The following is a 23624-nucleotide window of genomic DNA, read 5'->3' on the forward strand; positions in this document are numbered from 1 at the left end:
TGTTTCCTCGACTCTACCCGAACTCAAACTTTCACGATAAATCCACCGAAGAAGATATTAATTTTAGATAAGTGGATTCGAACACGTAACGCTGCATTTTTCTAGTAATTTCGTTCCAACTTTTATTCAAGTTAACTAAATTTTCTTTTAAACAATCTTATCGAGTCTTAGGACACGTAGGAATGAATTTTTCGATGAAATTCATTAGATCGTATCGCACGAAGGGTTTCCAAGCATTTTTAACAATCGACATAGGATAAAGGGACGAAGAAAAGGGAACGACATCGCGTTCTGCACAAGTGTAAATTAATATTACAGAGTTCCAGAATATGCTCTTGGAAATATGTTGAAAGGGAAAGTACGAATTATAACTAAAATTATAATTTACAACAAAAACATCTCTTCTTCTAATAAATATTCCTATGATACAGGTTCTTTACATCAACATTTCCAACGCATTAAATTATCGATAGAAGAAGGAATTAAATTAATAATGATTTCTTAATGCTGTAAAATGTCACGTAAATTGGAAATTAAATATCCACGTAGCGCAATTAACTATTATATAATCAGACGGTAATTAACCGGTAATCTTTCTCTCCGAATCGAACAAAATTCTGGTTACAACGGGTTAAAGCACTTTATGGATGATTTAAATATCAACTAATCTATAGAGAAACTGAACTATCATTACCTTATCTTCTACGCTTCTTCGTGTACATTAATTTACCAGCAACTTTAACGAAAGTACTTCCCAATGAGCCACGTCACATACCAATCTAACCGGCGAAGGTGCCACCTTCTTCTCCCTCCTTGGCACACGTGATTCCCACTTTCTATGTTTCCACTTTTACGCTTCGTAATAAATTACTCGCTCGCCAAAGTCCAGAACGACGTATTCGCGGTTTTTTGCCGTCCTTCTGCGATTTTTCCCCGTTGAAAATTAGTGTCCGCCTCGAAATTAGTGTTGGTCGGTAAATCTGTCTGTTCTTACCAGCATCTTGCAACGCGTACACACCGCGAGGAAAACGCTTCTGCTCGGTTAGTAGATTTCTTGCCGGAGCTTCTTCGTTCTGCAAACTTTTTAAACGGAAGCCTATCTCGAACGCTCGATCGACGAAATCACGTTGCATCCACGATCCCTATTGTTAGGAGGCTCGTTCCAGGGCGCGAGGTGGAATGTATTAATGTCAATTAAGTGATAATAAGTCGCGTCGAGCAACGCGATATCTTTTTCTTCCACGTTCGAAGACGACTTTAGGCTTAATGACGCCGCATCCTGCTACTTGATCGTCGCATCCTGACTAGTTCATTAGTCACGATTGCTCAATAACAACGGGAGCGGAATTGTTACACCGCCGGTGAACTTATAAATCACATGATCCACGACGTGATAAAGCGTAATGATCCCCATAAGGGAGAGGGAAAGAGAGGCAGAGAGAACGTTCGCGCTAATTCGAGGGACTTGCCTCGCGGGTCGGAGCAATCGCCTCTATAATGCGTGTACCGTGGCTTCGCAACGGGGATGACTCGTGAGTTCCTTCGCGATTAATATCGAATATTCCGTGAATATTATACCGGTTGATTTAATGCAAAGCACACGGCGGGCGAGATGTAAAATTAACGAATTTCGTTCGTTAGTTTACGACGTTTGGCTTATTAATTCCTGGTTTATATCTAGGTGAGATTAGCTTCGTTTCATAGCGCTTCTTGGATTCATCAGTTTTATGAACACATTATGTGCACGGGGTAATCAAAGCTCGAAAAGAAGAATACGGTGAATTAAGTTTGTGTGTGTGCCAGTTTAGGGATACGACTAATTTCCTTCGAGATAATAATATTACCGGGTGGACGATGAGAAAAACTTTTCTGGAATTTCTTCAATCACATTATCTTCAATCCTACGGTATCAATTAGTCCCAATGAAACGAATATTATCGAAAATCCATACTTTTCCATACTCATCGGTAAAATTAAACTTCACATTTCGGAGTTTTCAATTATCAAAGTTACTTTTAATTAATTTATGCCCTCGACGCTTTTAACAGGATTCATTTACTTACACGTTTTTGACAAAAGTTAATCAAACTAGAAGCTCTGTGACCCAGATCTATAAATCGACTGGTTGAAACTCCGAAAAATCTCCTGATCGTGAAACGAACTCGCACGTATATAAATACACTCGGCGCGCATAGACACGTTCTTTCGTCGTTCTCGGTGTCGTGGGAAGTGCACGCACCCCATAAACAGAGTACATCGCGGCAGTAATCACGAGGTCCACGTAATAATAACTATCGTGACGTAATTGCAAATTCGTCACGGTGCCGATAAAGGTTATTCGCGAGTCATTATTCTGATTTGCCATTAGCCGCGCGCCTAAGTATCGACGCGTTCCTAACGCTTTGTGTCGCGAACAGCGCCACAGCTGCGCCCGACGGAAGAGGAAACGATTAATTTGCAAGAATTAGCCGGCCGTTTCGAGCCTACCTCGATGAAACTTAAATCGTCCTTAGTTCAAACACACGACCCGATTCGCTGACTCGACGCGATTATCGATTTCCCACCCCTCAGGCGTCTGCGTGTATTTCGTCGCACGCCTTATACATACGCTCGATTGATATTTCTCGATAATTATTGATAAAAGCGCCGCTTGCACGTGTGCGCGTTACTCCGTTCCTCAGTCACAAATCGAAGAAACGTCGATGATACTAGGTGGATAATTCTTTGATCAACATCAACGAAAAGTGTGCATCGGCCTCGCCAGAATCCCATTGCAGACCACGATGTAGTGTTAATCGTTCGGCTGAGAGGCGATAAGGTGGAATAGGAAGGATACACAACCGGCTAGTAACGAGGGGTCCGTGATCCTGGCGGCAGAGTGGTAGGAGGGAACATCTATGGGAAACTCAGGATCGTGGCCGTATGTAGATGGCCACAGGAGGCGTTAAGAGGCCGTGGTACGTGGCCACGCCACGAGGGTCGCGCACGAAGAAGGTGGTCTATTAGTTCTGTAACCTTCTCGAGCAGTCGAGAAGGCACACCATATCTGCGATCACCGACCGATAAGATACGAGACGTAACAGGAAGTCCGTGCTATTCTCACCCGAATACAAGCGTTTCGTTTTAGTAGTACCTTACTGGGCGTGCGCCGCTGCCCGTGTCGAACAACGAGCCGACATTACGTTGTCGAAAAAAAGTCCTGCAGAGTATCACAGAAAAGATCCTTGAATTTTATATTGGTACTTCTATGTACGTTTTATAGCGTGGAAAGAAGGTTCAAGCTTTCGCTTTCCTCTTTTCTTACGCTTTAAAGCGAACATTACAAACATTTAATATAGATGAATGAACAGTTTTTACTTCGCTCACGAATTATACATCTTTTCTCTAAAATATGCTCAATTTCAAACTTCACAGAAAATTCTACTCGAGATAGATTTAATTGCTGATTAAGTACTCGTCGAACCTTCGAAATAGATCTTCTCGCGAAGAAACAGAAAAATCATCCTTTTATTTACATAGAATGTAAATCTATACAATGGCACGATTTCCTGTCGGAGAGTTTCACAACTTCAACGGACAGATATCCATCTGAAGTTTGACATCGACGCATCGTTGCATCGAAGAAACGCGTGTTTCCCATTTCTCTGCGCGCGACTTCCCAAACGGCCTCGGATCATCGTCGACGATAAGATCGCACGTACGATAACGCGTCGCTTTATAAGGTGTTCCATTTGTAAACGCGTCGTAGAAGCGTTTGCATCGCGTCCGGTGATGTGGCATTAACTTTGATGCAATTGAATGCAGCGGCGATTCGCTAGGCCAGTTCCGGTTCGGCCGTGCCGTCCGGCTCGCTTCATGCCGCCAGAGATCGAAGGATATATATCCTCTGCGACGCTGGAATCCTCGTGTCTGAATAATGCTAATGTCGTCGAGGAAGATGTCCGTCTAGCTCGGCCATCCGCGAGACAAGTTTGAGAAAACTGGAGATAAGAGACAGCAGAATGCTGTTGCGTTGCCATTTTACCGACGTTCTCGCGTGTTTTCCTCGTCACATCCTCTGTTATCAGCAGGTATATCGATTCTGGCGTTTTTGCATTTTCATCGTTCCTATTCTTCGAATTATTCAATCTGTATCACATCTGAATTTCTGATTTGCTGATCCGTAAATCGTCAGAGTCACTTTACAGGATACCTTGAGAAAAATTAGATACTTTTTTTTAGGAGAAAATACGTCTACGCATGACAGCAGTGCAGAGTGTAAAACTCAGAGTAAGAAGGTTCGTCGAGAATACAAACAGCTTGTTTCGATTCTAACTAAGAGGTGTATCCATCGACTGCTAAGTTTCATTGTACAGGTTACAACATGTGCAGACTCGTATCGATATCAGACGTGGCTTGCGTCCACATAGAAATTAATACACAGATGTAGCTGGTAAGTAGAATCCGATCCTGATGCAGAAACCTAGCAATCGATGCGTGCGTCACGAGATGTTTCAACAGATACAAATCTCTCCACTTTACCAGATAATTGCCTACTTCGAAATTCTGGTGCAATGGCATCACCGAAATATTTCTGCCTCTACGTATGCATAACTTACTTTCTGCTCATCACAAAATATCAGCTGCGCAAGCCTGTTACTTCCTAGCCACAACTCCACAGTATCCGCGAATGCAGAAGAGGATCGTGGCTCGTGAAGTTAGATTGTTGGCGTATATCCTGCTACTTGGATACCGTTCGGTGTTGGCGAAGCCACGTAGAATTCGTGTCGATTCCGCCGGTGGAAAACAGGCCTCCCCGTCGTATAGCGAAGTGGAGGGTTGGCCTGGAAGCTGCACGACAGGGGGCTGGGTGGGGAGCTTGGGGGAGGACAGCAGGCGCACGGCCCACGCCACGAATTCCACGGATGCAAATTCGCTTGAGGTATCGCCGGATCGTGAGCGTCTTCGGTACGGATCGGCGGGGGAAAAGACAACGAGGAACGAATATAAGAAACGAGCATCCGTAGAATCGCGAAGAGCCATGTATACGTGCATCCACCCACCCGTACGACCGGCCACTGGTCGGCTGCCAGCAAGTTGGCGCAGAGGATGGCGTTTCGAGCGTCCGTGTGGGTCCGTGCGGGGATACGGGGCTGCCGTTTATGTGCAGGCACCGTTGCACTTGCACCACGACCCGCCAGCACCGCCGTGGATGCATGATGTATATCCGCCACCGGGTTAGGTGCAGTGGCGAATATGCAAAACCGGTGGCGCGGGGCAGACTTGACCCTGTGCTGGCCCTCTTCTTCCCTACCTGCCCCTATCTTCCAGCCGCTCGTGTTCCAGGGCCCACCGAAGAACGATCCAGTCAATACGCGGAAGGCGGTCGTAAATCATATATTATATTTCGCTCTCCGCTCCGCTGAAGACCATGTTCCTCCATGTGCCTCGTTAAACCTCCTGAGCTCGGGAAAAAGCGTATTAGGGGTTGCTGTTTCGTTAGTCGATCAGTTTTAGGCATAACGTAGGTGTCGATAGAATCATAGTTATAGATTGTACAGTTATACGAATTCAATCCGTCAAGGTAATCAAATATGCGCTTACGTAGAATCTTGCGAGGGTATGCATTTTTATCTTTGGACGTTTCATTGGTGAGAACACGCAACCACAGTCTAATGTATTATGTAATATACGTATGATACTGACTCGTCGTATGTTTCGAATTAAATACGGTTGCCAATGAAAGTGGCTAGTTCATCGCGATATCGTAATTACGAGGAACGTGGCGATAAGTCGATGTAATTGAATTTGCGTCGCTTTACTCCGCAATGCTGTTCCACGGTTCGTTGAACCTCCACGGGTTTTAATTTTAAGAGAATCCTTCCGTTTGTCCGAGCGATTTCCGCGATTCTCGGGAAAATGATATGGTTCGCCGGCTCTGTGGCAGACAGGATAAGCTTCCCGGGCGCGCAATTAAAGCACGGCTGCAATCGCGACAATCGGAGCGGAGCGATATCGATCTTTTAAAGAGAATTCGTAATCACAAGCGAGGCTCCGTTAGACGAGATCGACCTACCGTTGCGAACGTACGCCGCTGTTAAATGATGCATGTGGAAATGATTAGGCCACCGACATCGATTGGGGATAATAGCCATCGGGGAGAAAAGCGACGTTTTACTCTGTCTGTAAACGCGCTAGAAAGTATAGCGCGTTCGATGGAAAGGGTCGAGGAAATCGGCTGGGGAATGATGATTGCGCGAAATAAGGCTACTTTGTAAATTGCCCGGTATTCGCAAGAAGTTAGACGAGACTGCGTGTCCACAATGTAGATTGGGACGAACCGTTCGATCCAAAGTTATTACGATATCATCGTCACTATGGTTATTTTACCTCGAGTCCAAGCAAGACATACTTAGTTACACGGACAAATATAACAACGGTTAATAATTAATACAGGCAACAGGAACTGACCTTCTCTACGTCTTTTCAAGCGGCTAAGTTCTTTGTGAAATCTACCCTATGTTCCCAATGATATTTCTTGCGGGAAACACGACAAACTCGAAGAGGCTACTTAATGTTCCTTTTACTCTTCACCGTTTCAATAATCGTCTGAAACATTGCATTTGTTAAATGATATATATTATTTAGGCATAGCATAATGTCATACGCGTATACTTTGCAACGGTACTATATGAATTCCCTTTCGAGCAGCAAGTATTTGCATTAACGTCGAGGCTCAACAGAGATCGTAAAATCTACGACGACCATGATGCAACTCCTCTTTAAAATTTTCGACAAAGTCTTTCAGCTTCTACGTCAAAAGACCGTAATGTCGTTTGAGAAGCTTGTTCGCGTTTTATGGATGTAGAAATTTGTCGATTTATGATTTTCTAACTGATTTACAACGACATTCTTCCCGTCTCTTTTTCTATGCACACGTTTCCCCTATTAAGAATCCTAGAAAACAATTTCCGCTATCCCTTCGATTAACATTTTTCACGCGTGTGCGATTAAGATTCGAGCGTACGCCTTCGACTAACATTTTTGTGAATGTAAATATTAGAAATTTAAGACTATACCGTTTCGAATAATTCTTCCTCCTACGAGGAAGACTTCGAGGATCAGCAAGAAAGCAAAGAAGGAACCGTAGCGTGTGTAAGGGAAAACGAATGAAGATCCTGACAGATTTGATTACCTTGGAAACACGGCGCGCACGATGTTCGCTCTTTTTGCCACGATTTACGCGACGGTACCATAAACACCGATGGTTCGCCGCGCAAATTAATTTATTTTTGTGGCCGGTTAATCAACCGACTCTCGTCGCTAACTGTCGCTAATTTAATACTTATTCGAGTATACATACATCAAACGTGAGACGAATACTGTATCATCGAGGGGCGAGAACGACGGTCATTTTAATCAAGTAATTTATTATTTATGCCGGATTTTTACGCTTCCCGTTGGGCTGCCACTGATTTACGCTAATGACTATAGCGAACGGATGGTTTTGTTAACGCGGCATTGGCACCGATCATACGTTCTAAGTATGATAAATATAGATTCTGACATGTCGTTAAAGGCACGCCGTGATTCCGATGGCGGAGAGTCGATCGAGACCCGCGAATCGACCACGGCTGATTGAGATTTATGTTGATAACGTTGGTCAGCTTGCAAGAACGTGTCTGATATCGTTACATCGCGTAGATTAATTTACCAAGGTTATCCTTTGGCCAGCGATTTAAATTTCCTTTTAATCCTCTTTCTGTCCGGGGAACAGTTAGACCTTTAACGATGATCAACAGGTACGTCGTAAAAATTGTCCACCTTTGCCACTGGTAATAGTAAACAAATTTCGTATTCTTGATTTATCATTCTTTTTTCTTACCTTATTATTATCCGAACGGAGAATGTGACATAAGATTTTCGTACGGAATATTTGTTTTCTACCGGTCGGTGAATGAAATTTATGGGTTTGCCCGGTGCCATTAGCCTGTTTCTTAATCCAGACCAGTCACCGATGAAAAATGTTACGATATTGCAAAACGTTTATAAAAACGTCACTCTATATGCAAATAAACGGGCAATTGCTCAGAACGGTGGACACAAGTTACTAATAATTATGGTCGAGCGTGCTCGAAAATACAGCGACGCGGAGAAGGTGGTCCGAGAGCTTGCGGTCGTCGGTGTCCATATTTCATGCGATCTTTCAGCCGTTCGCCGGTTAATCGACTTTTTTTCACGCGTCTTTCGTTAAATTCTTCACCGGTTGATTTACGATCGATATTTTTTATCCGGTACCCTTTCACGCTCGCCTTTCCTTTCTTTTTCCCTTATTGTCTCTTTTTTTCTTTTACCCGTCTTCCTTCTTTTTCTTTCCATTTCTTCTGTTGCTTCTTCTCGTCTCATTGCGAAGGCAACGGTAGTCGGGTCGCTTGCCAGATTTCTACGTACGCGCGTCGACATTTATTCCCGCATAATACGCGACTGCCACCGGTAGAATTATGGACGTACGCCTGCAGGGACACACGACGGATAAGATCTTCACGGTACAACCACAAGGTACTTTCTTTTTCTCCCTGGCCTCTCTGAGGCTGCAAGCACAATATAAGTTAACGATCGACCGATGATTAACATTACGCGACGCGATCAGCATACGCGATGCTGGACCTCTTCGCCACGCTCGGGACGAAGCTCCTTTATCGTGCCCCGCTCATGAGAAACTCCGTGCAGTCGGTGAATTGCAAATCATCGGCCATGTCAGGAGTTTCGTGCAGATGTCGAAATGAGTTAATGACGGACTTTACGTTCGTAGATAAATTCTATCCGAGGTAGGATATCCAGCGACAGAAGATAGCTTAAAGAAGAGCTTTAGGAGCGTCTACAGGCGTTACTTATCGATGTTCAGTAATACGAAAGGCTGGAATTATCAATTAAACATTATCCCCGAGATATCTAGATTCGTAATATCGCTACGAGAAGCCTACTATCGATCAAGCGCAGAAACACACGGTCAGTCCTTCTCACGGTACGTATCTTGCCACGTTTATATCTCGATCACCGATCGCAAGATGCATTCCAAACATTCTGTCGAATGGGATCGCAGATGAAGTGCGCGACCCCTAGAAATCGTACTCGATCGAGCTGAAATCGACGACTAATCTCGTCCAACACACAGGTGTGCGGGATTCAGGTGCAACGTCGATACGCGAACGAACAGCCGAGAGGGATGCTGAGAAAGCATTCCTACACGAGTCCACGAACCCGAGCCGTAATGATACCGATGTAAGAAGAGGTCGAAACGAAGAAGGATCGGTCCCGAACGGAGGTCGAGCACGGTTGCACTCTCTAGCCAGGCGCAGGACGTCGACTTGTAGGGTTTGAGCGATCTCCATGGCAGTTATCCACTTGCGAGCTCTCGCTTGCCATCGGCCAGCTACTGGGTCAAGCGTCGCTGCCTCCGGGGCCACGGGAATCTCCGGCGCATCAAGATGCACCAGTTTCGTACGATGAAAATAATTACGGGCTTGGTACTCGATCTGCCACGTAACCTGCACACGTTTCAGACACGCGTATCTCACGAGCACCGATAAAAAATGATTAATGCTCGATTCGATGGAAATGGTTTTTGGTTACGGTAAAATATGGTTGAGTTTAACGTGGATCATCGATCGGCCGAGAAATATGCGAGAACTGCCACTCTGTCGCAACTGCGGGTATACGTCCCTTGCTTTTTGAACTTTTTATGCGATTAAATTGATACAAAGTAGGGCTAGCTAGCTCCGAGTCTGTATTAAGTTACAGGAATGTAAGATTTACTCCTTAATTATTTTTCACAGTGTACGTCATTTAACTGGTTTTTCTCCTCGCTCCAACAACAACGCACCATAAAACTTGAAATTGCGAAATATGCAGGTGCGGGAAGAATACATATACCTTCCACTAACGAGCCCTTATAGTCTCAAGATGCTAAGGAATATACACAGCCCATTAATATTGCCCCGTAAATTAATAACAAAATTGAAACTCGTTCGATCGAAGCGTAATTCACCGCACTGAAAGATCAAACGTCGATACCAAAATTACTCCCGTAGTCGTCGCTGTTTCGGCACAGCACCCTCGCAATTACGATAAAAACGCGAAAGGTAGCAAGGTCCGCTACTACTACTCGATGTTATTACACAGTCAACACGCATCTCGTCTCTCGTCGATCTTATCTTGTCCTGATCTCATCGAATATATCTTATAGCAAACCGTAAACGTGTTAAATAATAACGCAACAACTACAGAGAAACGTTTCGATCGTGACATCATTACCATCCCTTGGTAAATTACACTTTGGGAAACAGCCGCCGATCTTCCTCACCTCACGCGCTCATTTTTCAAGGCCGTGACAGACTGGCGACCGAGCACGCGTCGTCGTCGAGGAAAGACGAAGAGGCGAAGAAGCGAGGCAGCTGAGGCAAGGTGGAAGAGCGCGGTCGCCAATTTTCCGCGGCTTTATCCGGCTTAATGCGCGCACGCCGCACGAGCAGGTGCCAGCGAATACAAAACGGACCCGTTTAGCCTGTCTGCCACGTCCTACGCGGCAATGCGGCGCGATAATACGTTTATTACGATAGGCAATTTACGATGCAGCGCGCGGCGCGAGGCCAACCATCCGTGGGCTCGCCTCTTTTCTTCCTTTCGACGGATCCTGCGAATATACACGTCGATCATCCACGCGCGAGGTCCTTCTTCGTTCGTCGACACTATAATGCAACGTGTCGACGTATTTCGCCCCGGTGAATCGACGCGATCACATACGCAACGTCATTACACGCCGGTTTAACGCCTCGGAGTCGGACACGCTGCGCCTTGATTATGATCTCACACGCTTGTCCAACATCCTAGCCGCCCTAACGGTCGCGAAAACCACCTCGCGAGCCCTCTCGCGCGAGATTGAATTAGAATACGCCGTTTCATCTGCGACGCTTCACGCCGGTTAACCGGAGGTGCGCGTTAGAGATTCGCCAGAGAGCTCGGATCAAACGTGTGGAGAATCGCGGTTGATCCTTTTCCCGTTATGGCGGGAAAAAACTGCTTTAGAACACGGTGTAATTCGTTCGGATGTGGTTTCTAGTAAATATATTAGAACGATTTCGAGGCCATTGATACTTCTCCATGCGGATACGTTCCTTGCGCAACGAGCGACAAGGAAGAACAAAGTAACCCTTGATTCGCCTTGGCATCCAAAAAATTGCGAATCATCCGAGATTGCAGATCGGAACTTGAAAGACGTTCAAGAACGAAGAACAAAAAGAAGCATCGACGAACTTCTGGAGAAACGTAGCCCGATTGACTCCCGTCGTCGCAGTGATACCGTGGCCCGACCCACGACCCACGACAAGGCTACCAATCAAACGTAACTGAAATATAAACTCACGGAAATTCCTGACCCAGGTTGTCCCGATCGAGAGAAGAACGGCAGAGCGATAGGCCAACTGAAACTAACGTTTGAAGAGAGGAAGAAGAAAGGAAGAGAGGCCGCGCGGCCGCGCGCGATACAAATTGACAAGGATCTAGCGCGCCTAACCTTGAGCCGGCAGCATTATTTATCGAATTAAGCGCCGGCAACGGAGTAGGTAGACGGCCGGGACGTAGCGTCCAGACGAGAAAACGGTCCGAGGCCGAGGCTGGAAGGTGGATGCTGGTGCTAGTGGGGGCGTGCGATAGTTCAAGTCGTGAGCGGGCAGCCCCGCCCGACACGACCGCGGAGCATCTCCGTTCTGACCCCCGCTGACTTAGTCGAGGGGGCCCTCCACCAACCCCCCGTCCCGTCCACCACCCTGAATCCGCGGTCCCACGAGCACCACGAGACGACTCTGCGCGCTTCTTCCTTCTATCCGTTTTTCTCCTCTTCCTTCCTCTGCACGAGTAGATTCAGTGTGTCGTCTCGTTCTAACTCGAAGTTCGTCTTCTTCCCGTGGCTGGTTAGAGGCGCTCTTCGCGTCTCGAGTCCCGCTTCTTCTTCGCTGAAGAGCCACCCCACCCTGAGGCTTAGCGCAACGCCAAGGGCACTGTGATCAGGCACCGTCCAGGCCTCACGGGCCCTCTCGTCCCAGGGTGGGGATTCATCGCGAACACCACTACTTTCCACCTCTCCCTTCCAGCCATGTGGCTAGAGCACCTTCGAGCGAGAAGGAAGGACAAAGGAGAACAAGAAGAAGAAGAGGAAAAGGGGGAGAAGAAGGAAGAAGAGGCGATTGAAGAAGGAGGAAGGCAGTGATAAGTGTGGGAAGGGCAGGTTGCATAAGGTCTAATATTATGCAAGCGCACACAGGCCTGAATGCGTTAGATCCCTTGGGTTCTGGCCCCCTCTACGTCTGGTTACACCGCGATACTCTACACAGCGTACACGCAGAACATAAGGCCCCGGGTACAAGGGAACGGTTCTCCAGAACGTCAGGTTTCAGGGTTTGCGCGTACACGTATATACGGAATCATGAGATCGTGTTGAGATCCCTCTCCGTTTCTCTCTTTCTCCGTCTGTCTCTTTCACTCCCTGTGTGTTTGCATTCGTGTGTATACCTTTACCCTACCTGCATAGAAATCGCAGGAGCGTTGAACCCAGGAAGTGGCCATGAAATAGTCATTCCTGAAAGGTTAACTCTCCTACCGCATCTCGCGGGGCCCTGGGGTCGAGCCTGAAAGTCCGGAAAGTCCACGGCCGGACCAACAGGAGAGACGGATGGAAGATGCGAGAGAGGATCCATGGACTGGATGAGAAACGGAGGGAAAGGACAGCCAGGGAGTAGGGAGCAGGGAAAGGTCTCTTTGATTGTCCGTGTCCGTTTCGACTACCCTGCTAGATCCGATGATCCCTCGCGAGACCAACGACCAAGGGAAGATCGTATTCAGGTCGTAGCCGGGCATGATTAACAAGGTAACGACGATCGAAAGAGTAAAACGAGTGGCATTTTAAGCTTTGGAAGAAAATTGTGCGTTTCACGTGCGACCCCCGTCACGTTATGTTGAATGGTACTTTTCTTTTTTTTTTCTTTTTTTTTTTTTTGGTAACTAGTTGTAACGATTTCACGTTGGAGGATAAAGCTTGCAAGTTAAAATCATTCGAAACTGTAATTTTTCAACTCAAGTACCTGTTACAATATTCCTCTAATTTATACAAGATTAAGTATTCAGATTAGATAGACTTAATAACGTCGTTACGTTTACGGCAATATCTAAATCGAGACAGTCACGACACGAGCATGTACAGTTCACAAGCTTATTGCAGCAACCTTTCTGATTTCTACATTCCCAGACACAAAGCCCAACGATATATTAAAATCTTCCAGACAGGTCGAATCTTAATTTCAAATCGGATCAGCCATATCCTCTCTTCGACGTCTCAAGGTGCTCCGATCGAATTGGAAAAAATTTCTCCGTTGCCCCCATTTCGTAGGCCGTCTATCAATTTTTGCCCAGCAGTCCAGACCTCGCTAGACCGCCAAAAACAAAGTAAATCAATAAGCCATTCCCACGGGCGAACCATTACCGATTGACTCTCGAACCAGGAGGTCGAAGATCGAGCGAAACGTCGAACGTGTCAAAATTTCATCGGACTGTACGGTTCGAACGGGGAAGATCGCGCGTAGAGTTCGACCTGTCGTCTCTCTCTCTCTCTCTCTCTCTTCCTCTCGCTCTTTGAACGGCTCTCCCGTCCCCCCTCTCGGTGCACGACGTGGCTACGTCGAGTACCTACGGAGGAGTAGTACCGGGGTACCCTGGAGGCCACGAAGGTCACAGGGCTAAGGCACTTCTCACGCCCCCGCCATGTCGGTGAGGAACACCCCACTTAGACGGATTGTACATACCTTAAAGCAGCCGATTAGTATACGTGCTTAATTACCGGTAACGTGCGTGCATGACGTCGGATATCGATCATATCGTGCAAGCTTGACGGATTCGAGAAAAGAGATTAGACATCGACGATAATTCCTGCATCGCGTTTCAACAACGATACCTGCCGAGCTTTTTCGTTTATACGATCAAGCTGACGGAGTTTCGCGAGAGGAAGAACGTGCAATTAAATCGTGTAAAATTTTCTTTCGTTAAAAAATTTTCCAAGATGGTTAAACGACTTTGCAAATTGTAAGATGCTGCTTCGTTTCCATTTAAAGATCATTGTAGATCGTAACGATTGCAAAGAGAATGATTTACGCAGACCCGAAGGTACACACGTTGCAGAGAAAAGAAAGATAGTTGCGATAACAAAGGCTATGATTATTTTACCAATTCCGATAAAAAGCTAGGAATCGATAGCGACGAAGATGCAAGGCCATCTCTTTGCGACCATTAAGCCGCCATCGCGGCATCACGACGCGCGAATAAAGGCGATGTACACCTGATCTAGTCTTGAAAGATCAACGATCTTGGTGACTGGTGTTCGATCTTTGAAATGTCAGCCGACTATCGCTCCTCTAATAGAGGCGAGCAGAGGCGACTCGAGACGAGTACACGATACAAGAGGACATAATGTCAAGGGAACCACCGCGCTATTGTACCAGCGTAGCGGCCCGGAAAAAAAGAATATGATGAATGGTTCCGGGTTGCCCGAGGATGGACAACTCTCCTTCTCTCGAGACGATTTTCGGCTCATCCTCCTCCTCTTTTCGTCATTGCGGACGCGTAGACAACGTGCGAATGTGCAAGTTAGTCCACCAAGGCACCTTTCGATTCCTCTCTGCTAATCAATCGGGAGAAGAGCTGCCTTTCTAGACCCGGAGGCACGTCAAGGATTTCGACGATCCTACTTCGTCCATGTTACATCCTCGACCGCCCGTTAACCTCTCTATTCGACTGGCCAATTTAACCCAACTTCCGACCAGTCGATTATATTTAATTCATTTGAAAGTGTGCCGCTACCGTTTGCTCTTACCGTCCACGCTTTCGACGGATAAGCGGCGCTTGATGGAAGGTGAACGGTTCACCGTCAAAGAAACATTAATCGTATTCTATTCTTCGCGGGTCTAAAGCGTGTCTTTATCGAATGGACGTGGATTTTTGAAAGCGGTCTCTGTAATTGCCGATGAACCATGGGAATGAGACCAACGGATCTCTGGCTGTTGCGTCGGGTAGCTGCTAATGAAGTTCTTCAAGTTTTATCATCTGTCGCGTCATTCGTACGATGTCTTCGCGTGAAAAGACAGACGATATTACTCGCTTATTAATTTGGATAAAAATCAGTCCGTTTTCTTTTACGTGAAACGACGTTCCGATATGAAAGCTTTGAAATTACGAAGAACTCCGACATTCCCTGCCCTTCGTACCTTCCATCCCTCAAGGTTCGGATAAATCGCGACTATCCGTCACCAGAAAATGAGAATCTAAGAAGCGTACAGGTACATTGTGTACATTGCACTTCTCTACCTTTCCGTCATCCAGGATAATAACTTCGCGAAGAAGAAAAAGGAGAAACGAAGGAAGAAATGGACTTCACGATGTAGAAAGTCGTGAAGATTCCTCTTAGGAGGAGACGCGTTTCCATCAGCGTAGCGTAGCTTACACAAGCAAGCGGGTTTAGGCTCTCGAAAAGAGTTAGCAAAGGCAAGGTAAGAGGAGGCAGAGGAAAAGGAGGAGGTGGAGGAAGAGGAGGTCGGACACGAAGGAGGAACGGTACCGACCGTTTACACCGTGACGAGGACGAAAACGTGGCGCAACGGAACGTTGGCGTTATGTAAAAGCGTAAAACGACTTAAAGATTCGCCTCACGCTTTGCCCTCGCTAAGAAGCTTCTCTTCTTTCGACCAAAATCCCACCTTCCCCGCTCTTACGATCTTCGTCGAGGCTCCACGCCTTCTAACTCTCTTCCGCTTCTCGCGTCTCCTCCATAGTTTCTTTTTAATTTCCTTTCGACCCATGTTTATGGATACCTTGGAATACAATTTCTATCGCCTTGGAAATTATTTCGATCAATTAAGTATTTTTCCAGCGTGTTAATAAATCGACAAAGAGTTCGCAGGCTTGTAAGGACTCATAAAATATTTATCACGATATGTTCGTTATTGAATGGGAAGGAATATAAAAGCAATTAATTGTACGACGATGTACGTGTATCTTGCGTTTGATCGGAAGAAGAATGCAGGCTTCGTTTAAAGGTAAGTCAAGGCGAACGTGATGTTATCGAGGGAAAAAAAGAAAAAAGACAACAGGTGTCTGGTTCGGTAACAACACCAGTTATTGCCACTAAATGATTTCCGATGGCTGGTATTATTGTAAATCGTGGTCAAATTAAACGTTTCGTTATTTCAATGAAACGATAGTCATTAAGCCAGGCGTAATTCGTTGCACTCGGATCAACCATAAATTCTAGCATATAAAATCCATCGATCAATCTCCGTAGTAAATGCCTATGCATGCATTTCGCATCACGCGAGAACGCTACGCCAACGGTAATTACAAAAAATCCCAACCACCCTACGTTACGCTAATTAACAGCGAATCGAATAGAAGGTGATCGAAGAGCCACGACGCAAGAACCATTCCGGTGAACAAGAGGCAGGCAACGCTGAAAGAGGAAGAGAAGGTAGCTTTTATCAGCCTTATCTGCCGCCAGTGTCGAAGTGCGAGGGATCCGGTCGATTCTGTACATTGCATAATCACTTGGGTCTGATTCTAAGTATCGGTGAGCGAAAGACGAGGAAAGAGGGGAAGATGAGGAAAGAGCGAGAGAGAGAAAGAGAGAGTGGCGATAATCGTTGTATGTTCGTAGAACACTGAGTCGACCGGCTGTGTGCACTCGCATCTACGCGTCTACTCCCATGAAGAATCTAAGATCGTATCGTGAAATGCTCCGAGCGCGATATGACCACCGCCTATTGCTACTCGTCTTACCGGCGGCTCTCCCTTTCTCTCTCTCTCTCTCTCTCTCTCTCTCTCTCTTTCGATGATCGCTTTGCCATTCAACGCGAGGACTTATCTCGATCGACGGAACATGTCCGCACTGTGCTCTATGTCTCTGATAAGAACCCATAAACGTCACCTTAATTGCGGCTAATAAAACCGCGACGCTATCGAATTGGCGCACTTTCGCATTTGCGCTTTTTTTGAAAATTCTTAGCTTTAAAAATGAAGCCGATGATGAGATCGACGACGAAAGAGAGAATTGACAGAGACTGGTCCTAGTTCTAATCTATCTATGTATGTGAAAATTCGAATATCTTCTTTATATCTTTGTTAGTAGTTTTTAGAAGCAATAAGAAGCGATAAGGATAAAAATAAAGAAACGATGAAAAGTGGAGGACGAAGTTTATAGTTGTTGCATCAATCCGAAGTAGCGCAGGATAGCAGGAGATTATGACCAATAGGTTTTATGTCGCGAGTAAATTAATAGTTTCAGTGAAACGTTGAAATGAACTTGAAAAGTTATATCAAAATATTTAATTACGTAAACGATACTTTAACGATACTTTGCGTTTCGCTAAAGAACAATTTATTACGTTCAACGAAAGCTCAAAGATATTTTCGCTAAAGATAATCTCTAAATTCATTATCCCTCGTTTATAATTTCATTAGGATCGCGTTTAACATTATGTAACTAACAATTTATAGACGTTTGCAAATTTCCTTTCCCTGCCTTTCTCCGCAAAACTTCTATCCAACCGAAGGATCTTCACGACCATTTGCATACGATGAGAAATGCCTAAGCATTAAGCTACACCTTCGAGGTGTGTAAAGGAAACTCTCGTTTAAAATTTATTTCTCCGAGCTTCTAATTCGGTTACCACCATCCAGCCTGGTTGATGATGACAAATTGCGCCGCTTTAAAGGCCGCGTTCAGACAAACTGATTATCCGTGACGTCTACAAATCCGACCGGCATGCCGCAACATGCTTTTATCATCCAATCGGTTATACTCAGTCACCGATTATCGTTTTACCATTCGCCAAGGATTTATCTCGATAGTCGGAACATGCCACCGGCGCGGCGGCCGCACTGTTCGCGATAAGGAAGAGCTATGATAACAAGCCGCTATTTGCTGGAGCAACACACAGTGTCGGTGTCACGCTGCTACTGTGCACACTGCACGTGCTTGTCTCTCTTTTTATTTCACTTCTGATCCGTTGCAAATGTCGTCGGGATTCCGTTATCGCTTTAACCTGCTGTTGTGAACGCTCATAAGAAGATTGGCGACTATGTTATTCCATTGATAATTATTTCACATACGGAATAATAAGCTTGAGATTTTACAGCTACTCGATAGTATCGAGTGAAATCAAGGAAAATTATTTATTTATTTATTTATTTGTTGAAATTACAATCAATTCTCGCGTTGAGAATTTTCAGTAATTTTTCTGGCGTGGCGCAGTGACATGGCTGTTTATTTACAATAAGTTAATACTTATTATAGATAGGTTAATTCAAGGAAAATTGACATATATTTTACTTTCATGCAATTTCAAAATTTTATTAAATCAGAATTCAGAATTTAATTCAGAATTTTTCGCAACGGCTTTCCTTATTCTGTGAGACATCTTCACGCACGATGGTTGGACATTAGGTTCGTTGACTCCTCGTTTACGGAAGGAAAAAGAATAAAAGCACAAAAATTGCCTTCTACGTCTAAAGATGGAAAAATATGCGAGAAGAAATATATTGGAAAAAATCGAGTCGTCACGACGCGATATTCTAACCAAAGAACTACATAGCGTCGTTGGTTCCAGGCGTTTTCTCTTTAAATATAAGAAGATTACGCTGAACCGTTAATACGGTTACGCATTATCTAGATTGCTACCCGTCGGCTTCCGCCGGCCGAGAAACAGCATGAGTAATTAATCAAAGACAATCAAACTCTGGGAGCGTCGGCTCGAACCGACTCCCAACAAAACGGGACGCTATCCGTCATCTTCTCTCCGTTAAAACCGGAGAAAAATACAGAACTACGGTAGATCGAAGGAAACGTAGACGAGAGTACGAAAAACTGGAATGGCGAATCATCCGTGACTTTCACCGGGAAAGTTTCATCAGATATGTATCTGTGCTTTCGAGGCGAGCAAAATCCACGTGATAATTTTCAATGAAAAGTCGACGCGTCTCTTCCAACAACTTTCTTTAATTATGCGCTGGAATAGACAATAAAGGTGTCTATCTCGCGCGGCTACGCCTCGCAATTACGCTAATAATATTAATTGCCACGGAATTCCGATCTTCTCCGCGCCACCACTGTACGTGGAGATAATTTAACGCTGTGGCGCGAGCTTCGTCCAAGTGTCTATAATATCAGCGAAATAAAGTTCGTAAGATTCTTATTCGTATTTAGATAGAATTTAGATTTTTAATACAACTGTAATCTTTGTACGTACTCACGATGCTTCGTTGTAACAATATTTAATCCGCATTTAAAAATTTATTAACGCCGAAACGCAACTTCTTTCGCGAAATATTTCCGTTTTCTATGTTTTACCGGAGAACATAGAAACATATTACTTTCGCTATTGCAATTTTCAAATAAAGTCGAGAAACATCGACGCGCTCGCTTTGGTTGACCGCCCGTGTAGTCGCGTCCCCGCGAACCGAGGCCCATATTAATTTCGATCGGCGCGGAATACAAACGAAAGAACGACCTTCGGCAAATTTCTAATTTCACTCGGATGGTATCTATATGCGAGGAGTATTACCGCAGCGGCGAATCACTTTCGCACAGCGGGGCCCTTTTACCGAATCGCTGCACGCCCCGTGGACGTTCGCGTACGCAAACAGCCTGACTGACGTCACTTCTAGATCCGTGGGACGCTCGTGCTCGTATCCCTCGTGACGCGTGACAAGTTTCCTTTATAACGGGCAACGTTTCGAAAAGGGAGTCGAAAGGGGAGCTCGATGAAAGCCGCGACCACGACCACGAGGCCGCAACAACGCCACAGTACCACGCTAATGTGCTCGTCAACTTTTACGAGATCGTGCCGGCTAATACGCTAGAAAGTCTCTCGACGGTTAATGGGTCCGACCAACGAAACACAGAAAAGGAACACGGTAAATGCCTGCTTTGAGTATTCGTACGTCCTTAATTGCTCGTTTTTGCACTACGATTTAGCCGTAGGATCGAAGGTAACGTTCGTAGAAATCCAACGTTTCAGCCGAGTGTGTGAAACGCCTTCTCAAGTCTACGAATTTCGACAATTTCGACCGTCGTCGTTTTACGAAACGTTCGGCCGTGTGATTTATCACGGTGCATATAGTTGAACGTAGGGGACATTAATTGCCATTTTTAATCGGCCTCGCACTATGTTCACGAGGTATGCCGTAATATCATTCTACCAGGCGAAGTGCTTTCTTGATGGGATTCGTTCCGGTGTTTCGAAATTTGCGATGATCACTGGTCGTTCATTATGCTTCAAAAATTCCCGTGGTTTCGACTTGGCGTGACGAAAGGTACGTTTAGACTGGTGTTTAAGACGAATTACAGTGCCCCGAGTTATATTACTCATCAATGTACGTGGAATAATAAACGACGTTAACTGTACAATTTAAGAAGATGCGACAGACATTGTGTCGTGCCAAATTATCAATTTTTCAGAAACAACATTCTACTCTGCTTTGTTTTCACGTGTCAACCAATTCTTTATAAACCACGAACCATCCCAAGAATAAAATAACGACAGTGGCATTTAACCGACTACTCGAAAGTGTGCGGTACCTTGCAAAGATTTTGAACCACGCGAGGAAACAAACTATTCTCACACCGATGACTCATCCTTGCATTTCGATCGTTAAATTACGAAATCCTTGGCCGGCTAAGATGTCAAAACGTCGTTCGATCGACGAGGATGAGCTCGGCCGATTCTCAAGGTGTTTTATTTTTCGTTGCGTAAACAGACCTTCGGACATCCTGAACGCAGAAATCGAGCCGCTGTTGAATGTGCAGCGAGTGCCACAACAGGTCGGCCAGCTCTGCTCGCGTATATGGTATCCACGCACGATCGGAATTTTCCGATAGCCACCAAGCGGCGATTTATGGACGCGCGAGGAAACGGACGCGAGCCGTTATACACGGCCTCGAGTCGAACCTGGAAAGGGGAGGCTCGACATTCGAAGCCTATGCTCAATATCTGCTTGTATTATATCGCTGGCAGCTGCGGCCGCAAACCGATCAACTGTAAGGAAACCGAGGGTGCCTTCCTAAGGACTCGAATGCTTCTACTTGCTTACAAATCCTTGCTTCAGGTTTCAAGATCGCTGAGATTTTCGATTATTATAATTTTTCGTTCGACATCATCGAAACCGAATGCCGAACGCAACGTATCGGCAAGTGTATTAACCATTCACGTTTTCATCCACAAAACCAGTATGAATCTGTTCGATGAATCAGCCTGAAGCTACCAGAGAAAACTACCATAGAAAATAAATCGTATAGCAAAATGACTACACGTAAGTACGATAAGATGTACCAATCGTAAATAGGATTCACGAATCGTTACTGAATTTTCTCAAAACGCTTTCTTTCTTCTAAACATCGATCTGCCAATACTAACCCCCCCCCCCCCCTCCATCATAATTTCCAACAGATTTATCTCGGAGAAGAGTCGCATATGGTGCCCCATTGAACGTTACAAACATGTATGCCCACGAGACCCGCGGCACGGCTCGGACAAATTGCCAATCGGCAGTCAGCGAACGGGTGCTCCTCGAGCAGAGAAGTATTCTCGCGGCGTTTCGAGACGACGAACACGGTGACTATAGGACAACGATGCCCCGGGGCAAGGACTACGGGTTGCGACCCCAATCGCATTCGGACTCCGCTTTGTGCAGGTGTGCGTGGTCATTAATCCAGAAATGGAAGTGAATGCGGGTCCAAATGCTAGCCAGAAGCAGACTGGAGCGCTGCGTCGTTGCACGCTTGTCTCTTCTTTTCCTTTATACCCTTCTTGCGACGCTTTTTTCTCTCGTAGCTGGTGATACACTTAATAAAGAAGAGGCGTGGCCCGTGCCCCCAACCGAACTATTTCGCGGTCCCAAATGGTTTAAACGCGCTACATCGCGTGGCTATTTTACGCGAGCAAACGTAACAACTTTTTACCGCTGCCTAAGTAACTGCTAGTTCTCCGGTGGCCATTAACGTCTCATAGGATCGTTTCGGGAACCAGTCCTTTTTTTGCGTCGTACCGTTTCGGGGCACGGGCTATCGGAACAAGGTAATTCCACGCGTTCTACGACCGCGTTAAGCGCAAGGAGTACTACAATCTGCTCCACACATTCTCCAAATGCTCTTCTTTTTTACAGCGTTACCATCTGCTCTCTATTTGACATTTACATGAGACGTAATGAAATTTGTAAAAAGATTCACTCGTCGAGTCAAAAGCACCTGCACGCTTTTAATAATCGTAGAAGCGAAAGATCTAAATCCTGTCACTTTCAATAATTAGCTGGAATTAATCTTTCGTACAGCGTAAAAGTATTTTCATACTCTTGTATTTATCACAATATTCAATGAAGTCCAAATATATGAAATTCTCTATACCTAGTCGAGTTGTATCACTAACGATGCAAACACACTTATCCTAGTAGCAATGCAGCTCGGTTAATCGGTTGCGTTCGCAAGGACGCGAGCTATCGCTTGTATAGCCTTGACTCGTTCGTAAAACGCGGTTTGCTGAGCAAATCGATCTTCTATAGAATGGCTAGGGTTTGTGGGCTCGTCCGCAAGCGGTATGTAGAAAAAATCGTCCATAATTAACCCATAAAGCAAGCGCAATCGCCGGAGATCTCCGCGGTTTTATCCATAAGCGAGAGCGCAGCCACTTTCCAGCCACGACTGTTCCATGATACTATTATAGGTGTATGCAGGATCGTGCACCTGTGCACACGCGCGCATAGAGACAGGCGATAGCCGATAGTGTTGCTTTCCTTCGCCTTTGGTTCATAATGTGTAGTTCTACGGTGTTGCGAGCGCTGGAATTTTAAACGCGCCACTCGAATGCCCCGGCCCAATGCGGACTATGCCAAGCGTTAACTATGCTTATCGACCCCCTTGTATTAGAAAACTATGTTAACAACGTATCAGGTATTTTAAACGATCCGACAAATATCGAATTGACGTTCGTTGGCTTATCGCGGCGAAAGAATTAAAGGTATGCACATAAAGAAATTTGTCGCTTGCGATATTTGCATTTTTCACTCTGAATTGACGCTAACGAAGAATCTCTTTAGCGTTGAATAGGTGTATGCATGCATTGTGAAAATTCGTCGACTCACCCGTAGATATGGAGAGCGGCGGCGGTGTAGGCGTCGTCGAAGGTGAAGGGATTCTTCTAGCCGCGGCGGTAATTATAGCCGCTGGACTATACCGAGGCACCTGCAACACCACAGGAGTTTTCACGGACAGATCCACTGGTTCCAGTTGCACCGGTGGTCCCGCCGCCTGAAACAGAAACGAACATGCTCGTTAATGCATGCTACAATCAATTTTGCAAAATGAGCTTCCCTTTGGCTCGATGTAATGAAACAACGGCTGCCTAGATGTTAATTCCCTGAATTTAGAATTACCCGACTGTGTAATTAGAACTTCTGCTACGCTGAACGCGTATCGCGAGACGAGTTACGCGTTAGATCTTGTTCGATTTTACTGTTCCGCCGAGTGTGTGAAAATGAAAGAATTTTTCTTTTTTTTTCTT

At 45.5% G+C, this 23624-nt stretch overlaps 1 protein-coding gene across 3 annotated transcripts in view; it reads right to left on the reverse strand.

Annotated features, from left to right (window-relative positions):
- Nucleotides 1–23624, reverse strand: part of LOC117241607 (Krueppel-like factor 6) — a 284714-nt gene that overhangs the window by 146688 nt on the left and 114402 nt on the right. For all 3 annotated transcript variants that reach the window (XM_033507473.1, XM_033507474.1, XM_033507475.1), the window contains one exon: nucleotides 23206–23371. In XM_033507473.1, the coding sequence (XP_033363364.1) occupies nucleotides 23206–23371 (166 nt within the window). The remainder of the gene's footprint in view (nucleotides 1–23205; nucleotides 23372–23624) is intronic.

Source organism: Bombus vosnesenskii, unplaced genomic scaffold, assembly GCF_011952255.1.
Source record: "Bombus vosnesenskii isolate JDL3184/JDL3185 unplaced genomic scaffold, Bvos_JDL3184-5_v1.1 scf7180000016261, whole genome shotgun sequence".
Classification (NCBI taxonomy): Eukaryota; Metazoa; Arthropoda; class Insecta; order Hymenoptera; family Apidae; genus Bombus; species Bombus vosnesenskii.